We start from the raw sequence: 18,696 nt of genomic DNA, 5'->3' as shown, positions 1-18,696 counted from the left end.
GCCTCTCCTCATGTGAGGAAATATCAGCTTTCATCAGGTGCCCAAATCTTTTGCTGGAGGGCTGGATTTTGCCCACAGAACAAGTACCTTGTTAAAATACTCTTGAAATAACACCTCTTCCTTCTCCAGATATTTTTTGCTTAAAATGTTTAACCGCTGAACACCAGAATGTTTCCTACTTCACTGTTAAGTAAATACTGTACCACAAAAACAGCAACAACCACACCAACAAGAACTTCCACCTTTATTATGTCTGGTTGATGACTCACTCCACAACAAGAGAAACAGATGGTGGCCTTGACCAGTCCAGTGATTAATCCATTGTTTTCTGCTTTTAAACAACTTGAGCAATGTCTGGCACATAGGCTACTGGCTTGATACTGTTTGGTAGAAACTCATCTCTACATCTGGTCCTGTATAATGACAGGAGATTTTGCACATACCCAATGCTTTGCACCAGGAACTTGAAAACAAAAGGAGGGTTAAAAGGGTTCGCACTCAATAATGTGCACTTAACAGACATACAGTAGCATAACACGAGAGAGCAGAAATTGCTATGATGTGTAAAGGGTGTATCAGTACACCGCAATAAAACAGAGACTGGATGAAAGGAGAATAAGAGATGAAGAAGATGTTAAAAGATACACCCATTAAATAGCTCAGTAGACAGAGCCACCTCTGACTTAGTGGAAGTTTATGTAGGCCTATTAATCAGGTACAACTAATTACCAGTATATGGATTCATTCAGGGAGCGGGCCTCAGGTAACGTATTTGTAGGCTGCGGTCTGACTAACTGGCATGTAGCCACCGGGATTAAGTGAAGAAGCCATTATAATTGTTGTTAGTGTTATGTGTTACAGGCTTCTTTCAGTCAAAATGTCCGCTGTGAGACCTCATTATATCTCATATAATTCATAGTAAGACGACAAAAATGTCCTGGCACAAGTCCTTTATGATATATCTAAAACATGTTATACCTATGTAGCTAACTAGACTAAACTAATCAATCGTGACGTCGGTTCTTGTTTCTCAGGGATATACTCTCATACATAGGTCATAGTGGTAGATGAAAGCTCGCAGTAATTACTCCCCCCTCTCTGGTCTCTGCCCGGAGGTTGTGTGAGTGTGTGTGAGGAGGCACTCCTCTTTTTAAAGTCTCTTCCTGAGCTCCATCAGCTCAGAATCAGTCAGGAACTCTTCTTGGCTTCATTGGGACTCTATTGGTTTACTTGATACGGATACCGGGACTTTTTTTCAGTCATGATTCGGGTTTCTTCACCCGTGTTTGTGTCGTTGCTGCTGTGTGCGGTGAGTACGGAAACAGGTTCCTGTTTCTTGTAACAGTTGTTTTTCCTTGTTTTTCCTTGCCAAGTGCTTGCTGATGGAGGAATGTTGGGTCTCTGTAAATTAAAGAGTACAGTGTAGACTTGCTCTATGTGAAAAGTGCCCTGAGATAACTTCTGTTATCGCTAGGCTATATAAAATTGACTTGACTTTTTCCACTGACGGAATCTGAATATTAAAGTAATAATATTTAGTCAGCCACCCAGTATTGATAGGCTACCAAACTGCTATGAATGACTGTTATACTGTTTTTAAATAGTGTTTATGGTTCGAAATAGGCATATAAAACATAGACACTTGCTTAGAGCACAGAGGGCGGCCCGCTCATCCACCTGCTAGCAGAGGCTGCGGTATGTTTCTACAGCCAAACATTTCAGAATCAGAAGTAAAAGATTCAATAGACCAGCTACTGTCCAAAACATATTCTTCATACATGACATTGTTTACCGCCGCAAGTTATAACGATCTCATTCATGTTGACTCTAACAAATATCTGACTGTCATGGCAACACTGATGTGTGATGAGCTGTCTTTAGTTAGAGAGACATGACATTTCATTTCTCATCCAACAAATTTTTATCTTATTTTTTTTGTTGTTTATATGAGTTAGTGTACTTCGTAAAAATCCTTATTATGATTATTAAAGTTTTGTTTTATGTGACCATTTTTACGTGACAGATGGAATATAATTTCACATAATTTAATTCCTCTTCTAATATACTGTAGGCTACACAGCTTCTTTATGCTTTTCTTTATGCTTGTTTACATTTGCTTTGTATTAAACAGCGTTGTTATTCGAATTATTAAACGGCCTGTGTATTTATAATGGATCATAAAAGTGCATTATAAAAGTTGATTATATGTTGTGATCTCTTACAATGTCTAAAACCTCTTAAAATCATTAAAAAAAAGAAATCAGTAACTTAATACCTTGAAAAAAAGGTTATGCGAGGAGCACCAGTAATATATTACTTGGCAGAAATAATTAAAAACTTTAAAGGAAACTTTACTTGTATTAGGAACAAGCTTCAAGCACAAAATGCTGACTCTATAGATCATAAATAGATCCTAAATTCATCATACATCCATCTCTGTTATTATTTGTTCTTTTGCAAGAATGTTTCATCTAGATTTTGAAAAGAAATATCTTGTACAATTCATAATTAATTTCATTGAGAATTCTGTGGATGCTTTTAAACCAGAACAAACAAATCACAGTAGTTTCATGTCCTTTGATTTAGTTTTGGATTTTCACATTTAGAACAACATGAAATAATTTATTACTAAATAATTATCCGAGTGAGGGAAAGGATAGAAATGATCTTACAGATAATGACTTGAAAATATATATATGAATATGCACATATTTCCATGAATTTGGGAACACAGGCACATGCCCACATATACTTACACAACACATGTAAATTGATTGTTACGTGATGTAAATATTGTCATTTTTGTATGATCATATCACATGTATGAGAATGTCACTATTTATTATGTGCTTAATTTAACTAATGTACTTTTGGTAATGATGATATGTTATGACCATTTTTAAGTAGAAAAGCCTTGTCTAGAAATCCTATATGCAACACATCTATATCACATTATTGTAACCTGTAACAATGTTTTTTCATCATCTCTGACAAATAAACTAATACATAGATAAATAAATAAATAAAAAATATTCAATACAAATAGATCAGTCTTTGTGCTCAGACAGTCCATACATACTGTCCTTGGTGAGTAAGACTTTATCCTTACTTCTCACAAATGTGAGGCCACTCCTTTCTTAGGAAGCTCAAAATCTCTTCTATCATCCTGTCATGCATATGCCAAGAATGAATAGATCAGGCTCGTTAAAACTCATTGGACAGGTGGGATGAGTCAGCCTCTGCTCTGAACACAGGCAGCTAAAGTACACAGTACCTGGCAGATAGATGCTTTAACAGAGTCATTCACAGTACTTTAAGTCTCAAGGTCATGGAGACTTATAAAGTTCAACTTGACTGAAATTATAACATGTCTTTCCACACAACCTTCACTATATTTTTATATGTCTACGTTAAGGTGCAACACTTATATCAGCCACAAGTATGCTTCCCCTTAGCACAGGAATGGCAAGAGTGTCAACAAACTGAAGCCAAAATGGTTTCAAGGCCACCATCTTTGGTAGGTCAATTAAAATTCAATATGAACACTAGACAAATTAATACAGCTCAATAAAAAGGAGCTGTAAAGCATACACAAGGTTTTGGTATGTGGTTTAATTTACAGGTAATAATGCAGTAATGCGTGAGCAACTTGTAAATATTTGATATGTAGCCATTCTTGGGATTGACCTCTGCTGCAGAAGGTTTTGATAGTAAAAGTCATTGCTTATAAAGAATACTAACAGCAGATTGAGAGGGCTGGTGCATGGATCAAAGACAGCCAAGTGTTTGATAAAAGTGTCATTTTCAACTGTAGAACACAATCTTTGGCTAGCCAAGCTAGCTCTAATAGCTCATGCTTACAGCACTACTTAAACTATTTCATCATAGTGTGGGTACACATGTGTTCGTTCACTATGTAGCAATGCACACAAGAAAAAGCAACAACCAGTACCTAGTGATCAAGAGGTTAGCCTCACCCTCTTTCAAACTGGCAGGTCAAATTTCAGCCAGACTGAACTCTCCATGAGCTGCAGGAGGCCAGATCTATTTACAGCAGGAGGAGAATGACATCTCTGTCATCTCTTAATGTACAGTTCATGAATGGGGTGCAAAAATGTCAGACCTCTTCTCAGGACTGTCTGGGCATATACAGACTGTGCTCCACTGGCACCTCCTTGATTATCCTGTTTGTTTTATTCTTGTTAGGGCTTTTGAATATATGACATTTCATGACCACAGTTCCACCAACTTCAAACTAGGTATAGCTCTATTCAAAATAACTGAAAACAGCTTTATGAGTTGAGAATCTTGAATCTTTCATTTAAACTAAGGAGGGTCTTACAACCAGTCCAAAGAGCCCTTTTCACATGGCTTTTCCATCCTTATCCATATCCATATAATTTGTACATAGTATACAGTTGAATCCAGACATTGTGCACATTGTGAGGTATCAAAGTTGTTAAATGTGTATATGTCATTTTAAATGCTACCTGTAATTTTTTACATTGATTTCGACAAAATACCATAACAACATAAAGCAAAGATCAAGGAGGGACACATAAAATAAACAGTAATACAGGACTACTTAGCTGACAATAGTCAAATAAAAAAGCAATTCAAAAACTATTATCAAGATTAATTATGCATCAAGGATCAAATGTAATGACAGTTTCTTTTAAGAAAATCATATCATAGGTAGGTCTTAATAATAAGTAGGCTGGCATTCCATACCTGTGCACTTAGATATTTCAGGGAATACTGGCCATGTTCGCTTTTACCAAAAGGAAGGTAAAGATGGGTAACCAAGTGTTATAAGAATGAATTTTAATTTGAAGAAGTTACTTAAAGACAATGGGATGGAAAGAGACAGGAACATGAATATTAAGGTCATAATTTATGTCTGAAAAAGCTTTCTGTGGTACATGAGGGGGGGGTTGAGGCACAAATTAACATAGCTGAGCGAGTAAAGGTGCTGACCCTGCATCTGTAAAGATACAGGACCTGGTCCATGGTCCTGCACATTTGATGGACGCCCTCCTGTGCTCTCCCTGTCCTGGTGCTGAAGCTGAATTTTTAACATTCCGATAACATTTTTATTATAACTTGTGTTTTTATTTATGAAATAGCCTATCCTGTATTTATGACACTAGTGTGGCAGTAGCTATATTTTTCTCTGTATGTGGGCTATAGCCTTTTTTGTGCCTAAAGACAAATTCCCCATAGGTTAGGCTATATGAAAGCCTTATAACATTATATTATTCTGAAAAAAAACTCAGCATAACATACAGGCTAACTAACTTCACACAATAAGGCTGTTTAATAACTGTTCATCTTGCCAAAATGGTCGATAACTCTATAGTAGCTAAACACTGTCAACTATGCAGGAACCCACCTGTTAACATACTGCATCCTTCTTCACGTCTAACAGGATTTACCGTTCCAAATATAGTAGTGATTTTCCTAAGTTTGGCAGAAAATTCCGCAGATTTTTCTTTGTTATGCCGTATTTGGGCACCGCTTTGATATTTTCGTTTCATTTTCTAAGTGTCTCTGACAGCGGTGCCGATGCTGTCACTGAGCTGTATTGATTTGAATTTCCCGCCTAATATATTAATTGTACCAAATATCCCTGACGTGTCAAACAAAGAGAACTATGGACCAGTAAAGTTTTTATTTTATTTTAAATATTTGTTTTATTTTTATGTTTAAAATACAGACGATATCATGACCTGAACCCTACATTGCAGTAAAAAAAAAAAAAAAAAAAAAAGATAGTTGTTTTACAGGCGGGGGCAGGGTTATACTTTACGGCCCAGTCTGGAGCCATCTTGCCCAACTGACCCCCAGATGACATGTCCCACCCTGTCTCCAACGAATTTTAATTTCTACATCTTCCTCTTTACAATTATAATGCTGAACTTCCTTTAAACTTAGCTGATGAGTCTGCTGATGTTGCAGAGTTGCAGTACAAAACAGGAGCAATTCATCATGATCTATGTAAAATAGTAACATACATACACAGTGCAATCATAATTTTTATAACAATAAACAAGACATGTTGATCAAACTTTGTAGATTGCAAGTGATTCCCATGTACTTCACTCTTATGTTAGATCTATTGAAAAAAAAGGAATGCGTTTTTTTCAAGTTCAATCTCTCATCAACAAGTACGACTAAAAAACATGTGAGAAACTTGTGATAGTTCCTCTCCGCTTACTGACACTTGCACAAGCATAACCCTTGACATATTACTGCTCTCTGCTATAAATATTATGAAATTTTCATATTTAATGAAAGCTTAAGATTCAATATTCAAAGATTTAATAAGTTGAAACCATCTTGCAACTCTCACCATTTCTTTACTAATATTTGTATTAGAGTGTGGAAGTCTGCAGCCAAGAAAATCACAAAAGATTTACAAAATTAAGATTTATGATTTGATTAAAAATCACAAATATAAATAAGGAATAATAAATGTCCTCAAATTGATTCTTGTGGCACAACATGTGCTACATAGACTGAAGCTCAACCTTGCTTGTTATTACAAATGTGTTAATGCTTCCTCTCACTCATGTGGATATTTAGTTTATGACAGTGAAAACCATAATGTTAAATGAGAAAAAACTTTTCAAAAGAAAAGACAAAATGTAAATCATACCACAGAAATTGAAATGACATTTTTTGTACTTTCAAGTACAATTGTATACTATGTTAGAATTTATAGAAATGCCAACCTAAAGTGATATGCAGTTGACTTTACATGGTTGGAGCTTAGATTAACCTGACAAGTAATGATTTACTGTGAAGTAATCACATCTATTGTACTGTAACTCCAGGCTGTAGCTGTGGTGAAGGCCAACTCTGGGGACAATCTGGTAAGAAAAATAAGAGAGTGGATTATCCCACCAAAGCGTCTGAATGAAAATGAAGACTACACTAAAGAGGATTATATTGCCAAGGTGAGTCAATGAGCTCTAATTCACTTTAATTCTACCCACTAACTCTGGAGCATAAACTGTGGGCAAAAGCTCTGCTGAGCAACAGCCCAAACACACACTTATTAAAAACAACAAACTTTATTAGACAAGAAACAAACAAAAAACATGAAAAGAATTTGGTCAAAGACGCAGCTACTCCAATAGATACTAATGCAGATTGCAGAACAAGAGAGCAAACAACACTCCACCCCACATACACATCAAGTCACATGTCCACAATAGAAGAAACCACAAACATCAGTTCCACTAGGCTTCAGTACTGTGTGTTACTAACATTTGGAGGACCAAATCTGCCATAAGTAAAAAAATAACCACCATCAGTCACAAGAGGGGGCCACTGCAACATTTTCTTCTGCTCTGTGTTTCAGATTCGATCAGATTTTGAAAGTAACAGAAATATTATCTACTCCCTGGAAGGCATTGGTGCATCAGAGAATCCCTTCCATGTGTTTGTAGTCGATCCTAAAACCGGATTGATTCGTGTGACCAAAGTGCTTGACAGGGAGCTCATCGATACGTACAATGTGAGTGATGCATAACACATTCTATTCTATTTTGTTGTTTTAAGAAGATTCAGTAAAAGCTGCCTTTTTGGTATTTTTATTAGAGAGATATTTGGCATCATAATGTCACAGACTGTTTATGTCTGTAAATGTATATGATATATTTTAAAAGTCACTCTGAAAGGGAATGAACCCTGCTAAGACAGATGATAAAGATAATATTTGGATTTTTATCTTCTGTTGTTCCAGCTGTCAGGTGTTGCTAAGTTCAGCGATGGCAGGGAGGCAGAGAAAAGAATTGACATACGGATCAAGGTTGTGGATGAGAATGACAACTCTCCAGTGTTTGGTGTCATCAACCCTGGGGAGGTGGATGAGCTCAGCCCTGTAGGTTAGTGTTTCTGCATTTTTGTACAATTCTAACAAAGGTCTATCCTGATATGTGACAGCAAAGTAACCCTAAGTGGCTTCATTATAAATAAAACAAAACACTGTGGTTCTGTATCTGCAAGATTATATTCTTTTGTTATGTCTTTCTACTAAGCAGTTTATGGGTTACAATCACATAGGAAGCTTGTTCTTACTTGTTTATAAGAGTTTGATCAAGTTAGATTACAGGGTTGGCTTTAGTCAACCTTGGTGAGGTTTTGTTTTGTGGTTCCACTCCACATCCTATCCACATTTAAACCATGGTCCAGAAGACTACTGATTTGTCTATTGTTGTCTATTGATTCCCCTTGCAGTAAGAATGACAAAATTAACCACAACGTCAGTATATAGTTAATATACATGTTTACTGTATTTACTGAGAGGCTCCAAGATGAAAATAAAGTGCATATAACTTACACCATGTTCTCTGCATTCATGTGGAGCTGGATTGTTTCAGAGCAACAATAGGGAGAAGGACCTACATGAAGTATTACATTTGATGACGGTTTCATTTAATACTGTTTTTACAGGGACTTCAGTTATGAAAGTCATTGCAACTGATGCTGATGAACCAGGGAATGAAAACTCTCAGATCGCCTATACCATCGTTGATCAGAATCCACCTAATGACATGTTCTCCATGACCAAGGATGGAACCATCTATGTCAAACGTCCTGACCTGGACAGAGAGGTATGGACTACACCAACACGTACACAGGGCCAGTGTTTTCTTTATGTCATCCTTTAACATTGTTAGATGAGACTGTGGGCAACTGTGTGACTTTGTATAAAATAACTTTCATCAGATAAAATGATGATGGATGTGTGTATTGAAATGTGATGAGTGTTTGAAATATTCATGAAATTTAATGCAGTATATGTCCAGAGAAGTAAAATTCTGCACTCCATCATCAATATCAGCTAATCCAGTCACCAATCAAATCATTGTTGAAGAAGGTGTCGACAAGCTACTGACAATAACATTTAAAAGGGTCAACAGGATATAATTTAATTAAGTGATTATTAGGGGGAACCTATTGGATTCCTTATCAAATGTTTACTTCTGAAACCTGCTACACAGCACTATTGCTGTTTGTCCATAGCATATCATTTACTCTAGTTGTCACTGTACCTTTGACAACAATGTTTGCTCCAAAGGATTCATAAAGGCTTGCAAAGATAATGCACCTTATGTGCCACAACTTTAAAACAACAGTTGCTCATGCTTACTTGCACACTGGCTTGTTGACTCAAATAGGTTTAAAAATTGTAGATATTAATATTTAATGGTTAACAGGCTCATAAAGTTACAGGCTATGTAGCATTCATGAGAAATGGAGAGTTCAATACCCTCCATACCATAGGATGTCTTGTCACCTGTAATATTGTATTATGTCAGGCAGAGCACTGCAAACATGCATTCCTCACTTAGTTTACATAGTACATAAGGGTACTGTACATTCTGTGACTTGATCATTTGCCATCTTATAATTTGTAACATAACGTTCAGAGTCCCTGCTCTACCTCTAAGGGACTTTGGACCCCCCAGACATTAACAGGTTCAGAGGCTATGAATCCTATAATTGCTGGCAAGGACAATTGTTACGCTGTCTTATCCAAGATGCACCCCTACACAAAACGCTCATAACAGTTCACTTTTCAAAGTTAACACTTCTTTTCTGATTTTTTAATGTTTTCTAATTTCAGAAAGCAGATCAGTACATTCTGACGGTGAGAGGTCAAGACCGAAATGGCATTCCAGAGGGAAACACGGGAACTGGCACTGTTACCATTAATGTCCGAGATGTGAATGACAACCTTCCCACTCTGGAAAAAGAGATGGTAGTTTTCTTTCTCACATATATGTATATCAATATTTTATACTGCATATTGGTGCAAGTAGAAAGGGTTTACGTGAGTTTTTGACATGCTCATGTCACAGATCACACATCAAAGTCAAAGAAATGCTAATCAACAAATGTGAATTGAAAACAAATTCTGCTCAAGTGAACCTTGTTACTGTCATCTCATAATGTATTTTACTCCCTTACAGTATGAGGGCAGCATTGAGGAGAACACAGAGGGTGTGGAGGTGATGAGAATCAAAGCAGAGGACTTGGACCTGAAGGATACAGACAACTGGGATGCTGTGTTTGATATCGTCAAAGGCAACGAGGCTGGGTACTTCAGCATCACAACAGACCCCAAGACCAATGAGGGCATCCTTATGCTTGACAAGGTACAACCACAGCAGTGTTTCTGCATTTAGGTTTAGAAGAAATGTGTGCATGTTGGCCTCCCCATCATTTGAATACAGTCAGCATGCTTCATACACAAAGAACTACAGTACAAGTTTACAATCAAAGGATGTACAAGCATACCATAGGGAATTACCAAATCCTGCTCTTAGTGTACATTTCCACATTCACACCCTGATATATTGTGAGCGATGCATGCGTTTTTCTAGGAACTATGGACTTCCAGGACATGACCCTATGTTTTGGACCAACAACAATATAAGGAGTATATTTAAAGGGAATGGGTATACAAATCAACCGTTCACTCAGACAACCCAGGTTCAATTTACTGCATTTTAGCATAAGGCTACATTACCTGTCACAAGTATAACACACCAGAATTTGTACAGTTGAGTGAATTGAGTTGAGGTGCACTGTGGGTAATGTATGCTCCATGTTTTGACCAGGAAGAGGAATACATGGAATAAATAAGAGGATATCTCAAATTCTGCTGCATCGATTTTGATCCCTTTTCTTACTTTCCATTGTGAATGTGGTATTGGAGTGCAATACTAAATGGTGGAGTACTCTTTCAAGAAGTTTTATCAGTATACCAGCAACACAAACTGTAACCCAAATAACTTTTTTTCATATTTTTCAACAAGCACATTACTTTAACATTATGGATGTACACAAAACACAATCCACATTTCAGTCCTCAATTTATTAAATATTGTGAGCCTTTGATTACAAATACATACAAACAGCAAAACCTACAGTAATAATTTATGTTTTGTGTGTGTGTCATTTCACAGCCTGTGGATTATGAGAATGTGAAGGACCTTGAACTAGGACTAGTTGTGAGGAACACGGCTCCACCATATGATGGATCTGGAGTAAATGCTGGAACTGTTATAGGTTTGGTAGGGGGACCAAGTGGTGCCAGCGGTGCAAGTGGGACCAAATTTAAAACCTATCCAATCAAAATCAATGTGAAGAACCAGCCAGAAGGGCCGCAATTTGACCCCAAAGTCAAAGCTATTCACATCTCAGAGGGAGGCGACTCCATTAACATTAAAGATGTTATTGCCCACTACCCTGCTATAGACGGAGATACTGGAGAACCAGCTGAGGATGTCAGGTCAGTGCATACACAAATACATGGACATGAATCCCTCTACAGTTAAAAATATAATGTCACCATATTTTCTACACTCAATAGTAACCAATAGAGCTTATTTCCACTGTAGGTATGCCAAAGGTTCAGACCCTGGCAACTGGCTAATCATCGACCCAGAGACAGCTGAGATCAAACTGAACAAGATGCCTGACAGAGAATCTCCACTCCTGGTCAATGGGACATACTTTGCTGAAATACTCTGCATTACAGAAGGTACACTGTTGCTCTAAAAATCTGTTTCAGCTCCAGATATACATTTCAGAGTGGTCTTCTTAGTGAAAAGCAGCACAAAATGAGGTAAATATTATGCTGAGTTGTTGCACATTTCCAGCTGGCTAGAACTAACATCTGTAGGCCTACAGTCAGAACACTGGCTATTGCTTGTGAATAAACTCAGACTGCACAGACAGACTGCAGTCCAACAGTCAAATCGATCACACAATTAAAATAAGGACAATAAAGAATAAAGAAAGGAGAATATCCCCCCTTTGTTCAATCTGTACACACCATTAGGCCCCACCACAAGCAGAGGCAAACTGTTGTGTATAATTGTAGCAGCAGGGGGAGTGAAGTGTTTGTGCCTGAACTTGTCTCTGAAAAGTGGAAGTAAAAATGAGAGAAATGCTGAATGATCCGTCCATATTTCTATTTTTTCCATCCCAGACATGCCTGCTAAAACAGCCACCGGCACTGTAGCCATCCAAGTGCAAGATTTTAATGATCACTGCCCCACCCTGACCAGTAACATCCAGACCGTGTGCACAACAGTTGATGCTGTTATTGTCAACGCTAAGGATGAGGATGCATTCCCTAATGGACCTCCTTTCCACTTTGACATCATACCAGAGGGCACTGAGGGCAAATGGCATGTGGAGCATCTTAATGGTGAGGAAAATACTGTAAATTATTTAAAAGATATGGAAGATACCTATAAAGATATAAAAATAGATCTCAAGTTAGAAATGGCTCTATAGTGACATGAATTGGGTGTCTGATACAGATTTGATTGATTTTATGTAACAGCTAGTGGTTGTCAATGTAAAAAAATTTTTTTTTACATTGATACAGTTGATACAAAGAAAATAAAATGTTATGACCTTAAACTAGCACTGAACTTGTTTTCACTGGGACGCCTGGTATGCATTTCAGACTAGTGCACAACCAGAATGTCCAGAACCTCTTTTTTTCACACTAGAATGTGAAAAGCTAGATTTAACCATGAGTCTTTATTTTTAAGTTTAGATTAAAGAATATTGATCTACTACACTTTTCATGTTTCTCTTGTTGCTGCAGACACTGCAGCTGTCTTGAGGTCCCAGGGGTCCGTGTGGCCTGGTTTCTATGAGGTGGAATTTCTGGTGAAGGACGGGCAGGGAAAGGCCTGTCCAGAACCACAAAAAGTGAAGGTCCAGGTCTGTACCTGTGAGGATGGAGTGGTGTGTGGAAAACGAGGCGCCAATGGTAAAATCAGCAAAGAAGCAGAGTTAGGACCTGCAGGCATCGGACTCCTACTACTGGGCCTCCTGTTGTTACTACGTAAGTATGATGTGAAGCGTCAAATGATCAAGACAGTTTGTCAGTTTTGACTGTTTCTTAAATATAAACTGTATAAATATCCTAAAAACATAGGATGTTACCTAATGAATGTAAAGACATTTGGAGACTATTACATACCAAACACAGTTCCATAAATAGTTTGTAGTGTCGTGTGGAGAGTAAACAAGTGGGTATTAGGTGGACTGATATATGAAAAATTGTAGATATGCTTGGAAAATGGAAATACATTATATATGTGTTATTATATTAAGGACTCAACGCTAACACTAAAAGCTAAAGGAATAGTAGTAAAATAGTAAAAGGCAAATGTGTGACCAAATCATCAAATTTCACAGAATAAAACAATACTCCCTCTACATTCTTTAATGTCTTTAACACCACCACCATTCAGAATTTTTAGTAATAACTGAAGATCCTAACTGTCCTTCCAGATTCTTACCCAGACTTTAACATAACTAGACCCATCCCTAAACTTCACCATCTCTCACCTAATAGGTAGACCATCTAGATTTCTAGCACTCAACTTACACATATCAGTTTCTGTGTACCAATGCAAAAGCTACAATAACTGCTACCCTACAGTAAATCACTAAGACGAGACCCAACTAACATGGCAGTTACTAATCTTACACCATAATCAACCCGCTACCACTAGTTAAGTTAGGAACTTCAGATAACAGTCTCTAAACAGTAAACTTTTTGTTACAGAAAGATTTTGAGAAGCTTTACCTTTATTGTTGGCTTTATGAGTGGTTCTAGCCACAAATAGTGTTGTAAAAACCTGCACTTTTTGGAGGACCACAGGGGACCACTGCTGTGCCAAAAAGTTGGACTAAAACTTTGTTGTTCTTTTTACAGTCATTCCTCTGTTGCTGCTTTTTTGCCAATGTGGGGCGTCTGCGGGTCTGCCAGGGGGCTTTACTCAGATGCCTTTTGACGCCAAATCACACCTCATTAACTACCACACTGAGGGCCAGGGAGAGAACACGGTAAGACCAACATCATTTACCTTTTACATGAGCTTCAGTGTCAAGGACAAAAATATTGGAATCATGGCAAATATACCGGTCGCTTGCTGCTGTGTATGCACATACATATATATATATATATGTGTGTGTGTGTGTGTGTGTGTGTGTGTGTGTGTGTGTGTGTGTGTATATATATATATATACATATATATATATATTTAGCATAAAGACTGGAAACAGGTCCAGCAAAATGAGAAGTGATGACTAGCAAAAATACCACAAAAATTGCCATGTCTGTGTTTGCCCACTAATTGCTTTGTTCTAACATTTGGATTCTTGGCCTATCATAGGCAGTGCCACTAATGAACTTGCCAATAAAGCTGGATGAGGTTCCCTTGAAACCCGTGGGGGGCATACCTATAAAAGTTCCACCACACCACCACACTTCCATTGACGTGATCGATAGAGCTGACTTTGACCGTTTTGAGCAAATACGCGACTATCGGTTCACAAGTGACTACTCTGGGTTGATGAGCAGAGACGCAGGAGGAGGAGGTGGGGGAATCTATGATGGCATGTCTCTGCCAGACCACTTCCTGGGACAGTACTACACTCAGGTAAGGAATGAGATGACCAGCTGGAAAGGCTTAACAGGAAATTTCCATGCAGCAACAGTTCACCAAAAAAAAAAAAAGGAATCATAATCTGATCTGATGTCAGAAAAAGCACAAGTTAAGTTTACCCCTACCTCCTTAGAACCTATTTTAAAGTGCCCTTTAAGTTAACTAACTCGCTGTTTGTTAATGGACACAAAAACAGCTTATGAACACAAACTTGGAAGCTTTGAAGAACATGTACTTGGGTACCACTATTGTTTTACACTACAATACTACTACATTCATCAAATTAAAATATGATTTGCATCATGAATGCCCTAAAATGCTCACTATCAAAAACAGGTAAACTTTGTGATGATTTCGGGTTTTTTTTTTTTTCAACAGAAGGCATCCAATGGAAACGAGAACCTTGGAGTGAAGGATGGTCTGTTGGTGTATGAATTTGAGGGCCAGGGATCCTCTGTTGGTTCAGTGGGCTGCTGCAGCCTCCTGGAGTCTGACAACGACCTGCAGTTCCTTGATGACCTCGGGCCAAAGTTCAAGACCCTGGCAGAGGTGTGTGGGGGCAAAAAGATCCCAACTGAAGTCAAACAAATGCTCACTCCTCTGCCCAGTGCCTCCATCAAAACTCAAACCTCAGTATCAAGTTTGACGACTGCCCAACAGCTGACCCCCCCATCCAAGCTGCAGCCGACTGTCCCCAGAACAGAGCAGACTGTGGTCACGGAGACATCTGAGTGTGCTAAGATGGTGAAGAAAAGCACGGCCACATCGAGAGAAGGAATGACCACAGTGAAGCAAGGGATGGCAAATCAGGGCCAGATGCTCCTTCTACAGCAACAGCAGCCTGTCTACTACACCACCACCCCTATGCTACAGCCGATGCACTACGTAGTCCAGCCACAAGTTCAAAACACCATGGTGCTGGCTGAGGCACCAGCTACCAACCTGCAGGGCATGGTTCTGGTTAATGGCACCCAGACTGGACCCGCCCAAGGCATGGTAGTTCAGGGGCAGACAGCGATGTCCAGTGGACAAGGCCAGGGCCCTGGCATGGTGCTGGTTGAGAGGAGTGGGGTCCAAGGTGGTGGTGCCAACCTGATCCACGCTGGCAACCTTTCTGGCTCACAGACCATGATGGTCATGGAGGGCAAGGTCCCAGCAGGATCAATGCAAGTGCTTTCGGGTAGCCAAACCCGCCTTGTGCAAGGGGGCACTCTACAGTCAGGAGGGCTTTCAGGATCTCAGAGAGTGCTGGTGGTCGGAGGGCAAACAAGCAGTGGAGGGCAGCTGGTCCACGAGGCAGGAGGTCTGTCCCAGAAGAGCAATGTCCTTGGCTCTAAAAGAGTCCTCCATAGCCAGGACAACATGTCCACTGGTTCTCAGAGTGGTGTGGTGGCTTCTTCTGCCACCACAGTGAGCACAGCCCCCACATACCGCAAGGTGGTGGTACAAGAGACAAGAGAAATTCACTGAATGATTGATTGTCAGAATAAAAGTGGGCCTTTTCAGTAAAGCCAATAAGACTGTTCCTCTGGCCTTGTTCAAGTGGTGGTGGGATGCTTGGGGGACTCAGTTAATGCAAGACAGCTAATAGAGAGAGGCAGGATTCCTGCACTCTCCCCTTTAAATTAGGACTGTTCAATTATGACAAAAATCATAATCACAATTATTTTGGTCAATATTGAGATCACAGTTATTTAACATAATTACTCACTGACTTTGGAAACATCATGCATTTATTGAATTTTTTTTTAAAAAAGAAAAAAAAGGAGAGATCATTACATGGAACCAAGCATCCTTATATCTAAACAAAGTTGCCTGAAAATATCTAAATAAGTCAGTTTCTACCGCTGAACATTTGACTGTTTGTTAAATTCAGACACATCTGCTCTGTGAGGAAGAGTGTCTGTCTGTCACTGCGCTTTGCGGCTGCTCCGACACACGCTGCAATGGATTTATAACACAAGACAAAAGAATCGTAATTGAAATTAAAATTCGATTAATCACCCAGCCCTACTTTAAATGTGACAATGCAATTCTGAAATAAAGTTTGTCAATTACAAATGAACAGGTTCCCTTCAAACTACCTGTTCACTATTTCAAACAGGGTGACAATTGATATAAACAATCAAATGAAATAAAAATAATAGCAATGGTGAGACCTTCTTAACCTATCTCAGCTAACCTATCTAGTGACCCTGCCTGCTGTCTCTACTGCTGCAATCTTGGCTTTAGCATCAAGCACTGCAGCCATCTCCAGAGAGACCCCCCCCCTTTCCCATTTTTTTTTAATCTCTTACTTTTTTCCCTTGCACTTTTTTAATTTTCTTTTTTTTTACTTTTGCCCTCTCTTTCTTCTCTTTACACTGACACAGCACAGAATGTACACACAGAATCATGTTTTATACATAGTTACTATGCAACTCCTCTGCTGACTTCAGCAAAGTTATATCTTCATGTTATGTTTTATGTTATCTCTAACTTGTTATGTTGTCTCCTGTCTTACATGGTTATATGCTGTCTGTTGTCTGTTGTTTTGCACCAATAAAAAAGAAAAAATATAAATCTTGACTCTTTAGGTTTTTATAAAACTTAAATGACAATTCTATCATACATCCCAACCTGAACCCTATCTGGATGCACTCTGAGCAAGTTGAAAATGTTGAAAAACAGCTCTAAAGGAAAATTGCTGTTATAGATACTGACACAAACCTATGAAAGTAATATTCAAGTTGTAAAAAGTTGAATTATATTTTAAAGAATTCTCACAATAACGTATTTTTTAGTGCTTGAGACAGGATTTCCCAACAGAGTAGCAGTACCACTGCAACACCCACAACTGTTTCTAATACTAAAGCTACCACTGATAGTGGGTGAGATGCTGAGTGAACTACATCTGTGACTGCAGGGGTTACTGGTTGGATCTCTGAAGCAAAACAAAAAAAGCTTGCTCAGCTAACGTACCTGGTTAAATAAAGGTTAAACAAAAATACCCTATATACAATAAGATGATTAATCTGACAGTGGGGTTTAGTGACCCAAGAAACTATACAAGTTAATTATGGTGACCCAGATGATGTGTTTTTATTCCTAATTTGGTGAGATATGATGAAAACTGAATGATTGTGTGGGGAAATTACACCAAATAAATGTAAGCGCAACCAAAACCCAACTGGCAATTTCAACTTCCACAGAAGACAGAATTGAACAGGACTGCGTATACAGTATGTATGATATGATGCTATGATCTGTAAAGGAGTGTTACAGTAAAATGTTTTAAGAATTTCTAGAAATTAGAATTTACCCTCCTACTCTATGTACAGTAAGACAGTTGTGATTAACCTGACAGGTGGGTTCAAGTCAATTTTATTTGTATAATATAATATCACAAATAAGCCTCTGAGGGCTTTAAATCTGCACAGCAATACGACCCTCAATTCCTATGAGGAAAAACTCCCCCAAAAATCCCTTAGAGAGATCCCCAATAGAGGAGGGATTCCTCTCCCAGAACGGACAGACATGCAATAGATGTATGTGCAGAAGAGACGAGATAGTAAAATGATAGTATGGAAGACAGGATGACAAAATTATTGATAGATTTATAACATACATGAAGAATGTGATCAGGAGAACGTCAAGGAACTTCCAGGTGCTGCCAAACAGATAGGACCTGAGTCACATGACCTCCATCACGGCGACCTGGAAAGCAGACAGACTACACATACAGTACCAGTCAAAAGTTTGGACACACCTACTAATTCTAGGGTTTTTCTTTATTTTTACTATTTTCTACATTGTAGAACAAAACTGAAGAAATCAAAATTATAAAAGAGCACATATGGAATCATGTAGTAAATAAAAAAGTGTTAAACCAAAATATGTTTTAAATTTTAGACTCTACCTTTTCCTTTGATGACAGCTTTGCACACTCCTGGCACTCTCTCAACCAGCTTCATGTGGTCATCACCTGGAATGCTTTTCCTTGAAGGAGTTCCCACATATGCTGAGTACTTGTTGGCTGCTTTTCCTTCACTCTGTGGTCTAACTCATCCCAAACCTTCTCAATCGGGTTTAGTTGGAGTGATTGTGGAGGCCAGGTCATCTGATGCAGCACTTAATCATTCTCTTTCTTGGTCAAATAGCCCTTACAGAGCCTGGAAGTGTGTTTTGGATCATTGTCCTGTTAAAAACAAACTCATTGGTC

At 38.5% G+C, this 18,696-nt stretch overlaps 1 protein-coding gene across 1 annotated transcript; it reads left to right on the top strand.

Annotated features, from left to right (window-relative positions):
• The first annotated feature begins 1,024 nt into the window (after positions 1–1,024).
• Positions 1,025–17,063, top strand: LOC122989435 (desmoglein-2-like). The gene is made up of 14 exons (XM_044362316.1): positions 1,025–1,309; positions 6,837–6,959; positions 7,367–7,522; positions 7,751–7,892; positions 8,461–8,621; positions 9,638–9,772; positions 9,984–10,169; positions 10,983–11,308; positions 11,418–11,560; positions 12,011–12,232; positions 12,641–12,883; positions 13,763–13,893; positions 14,223–14,489; positions 14,874–17,063. The coding sequence occupies exons 1-14, from the start codon at positions 1,262–1,264 to the stop codon at positions 15,963–15,965; spliced, it is 3,375 nt and encodes a 1,124-aa protein (XP_044218251.1). The 5' UTR covers positions 1,025–1,261; the 3' UTR covers positions 15,966–17,063.
• Positions 17,064–18,696: the final 1,633 nt, after the last annotated feature.

The sequence above is a fragment of the Thunnus albacares genome, chromosome 9 (genome assembly GCF_914725855.1).
Source record: "Thunnus albacares chromosome 9, fThuAlb1.1, whole genome shotgun sequence".
Lineage (NCBI taxonomy): Eukaryota > Metazoa > Chordata > Actinopteri > Scombriformes > Scombridae > Thunnus > Thunnus albacares.
Note: the sequence above shows the minus strand (reverse complement) of the source record. Positions and strands in the feature narration are given on the sequence as shown.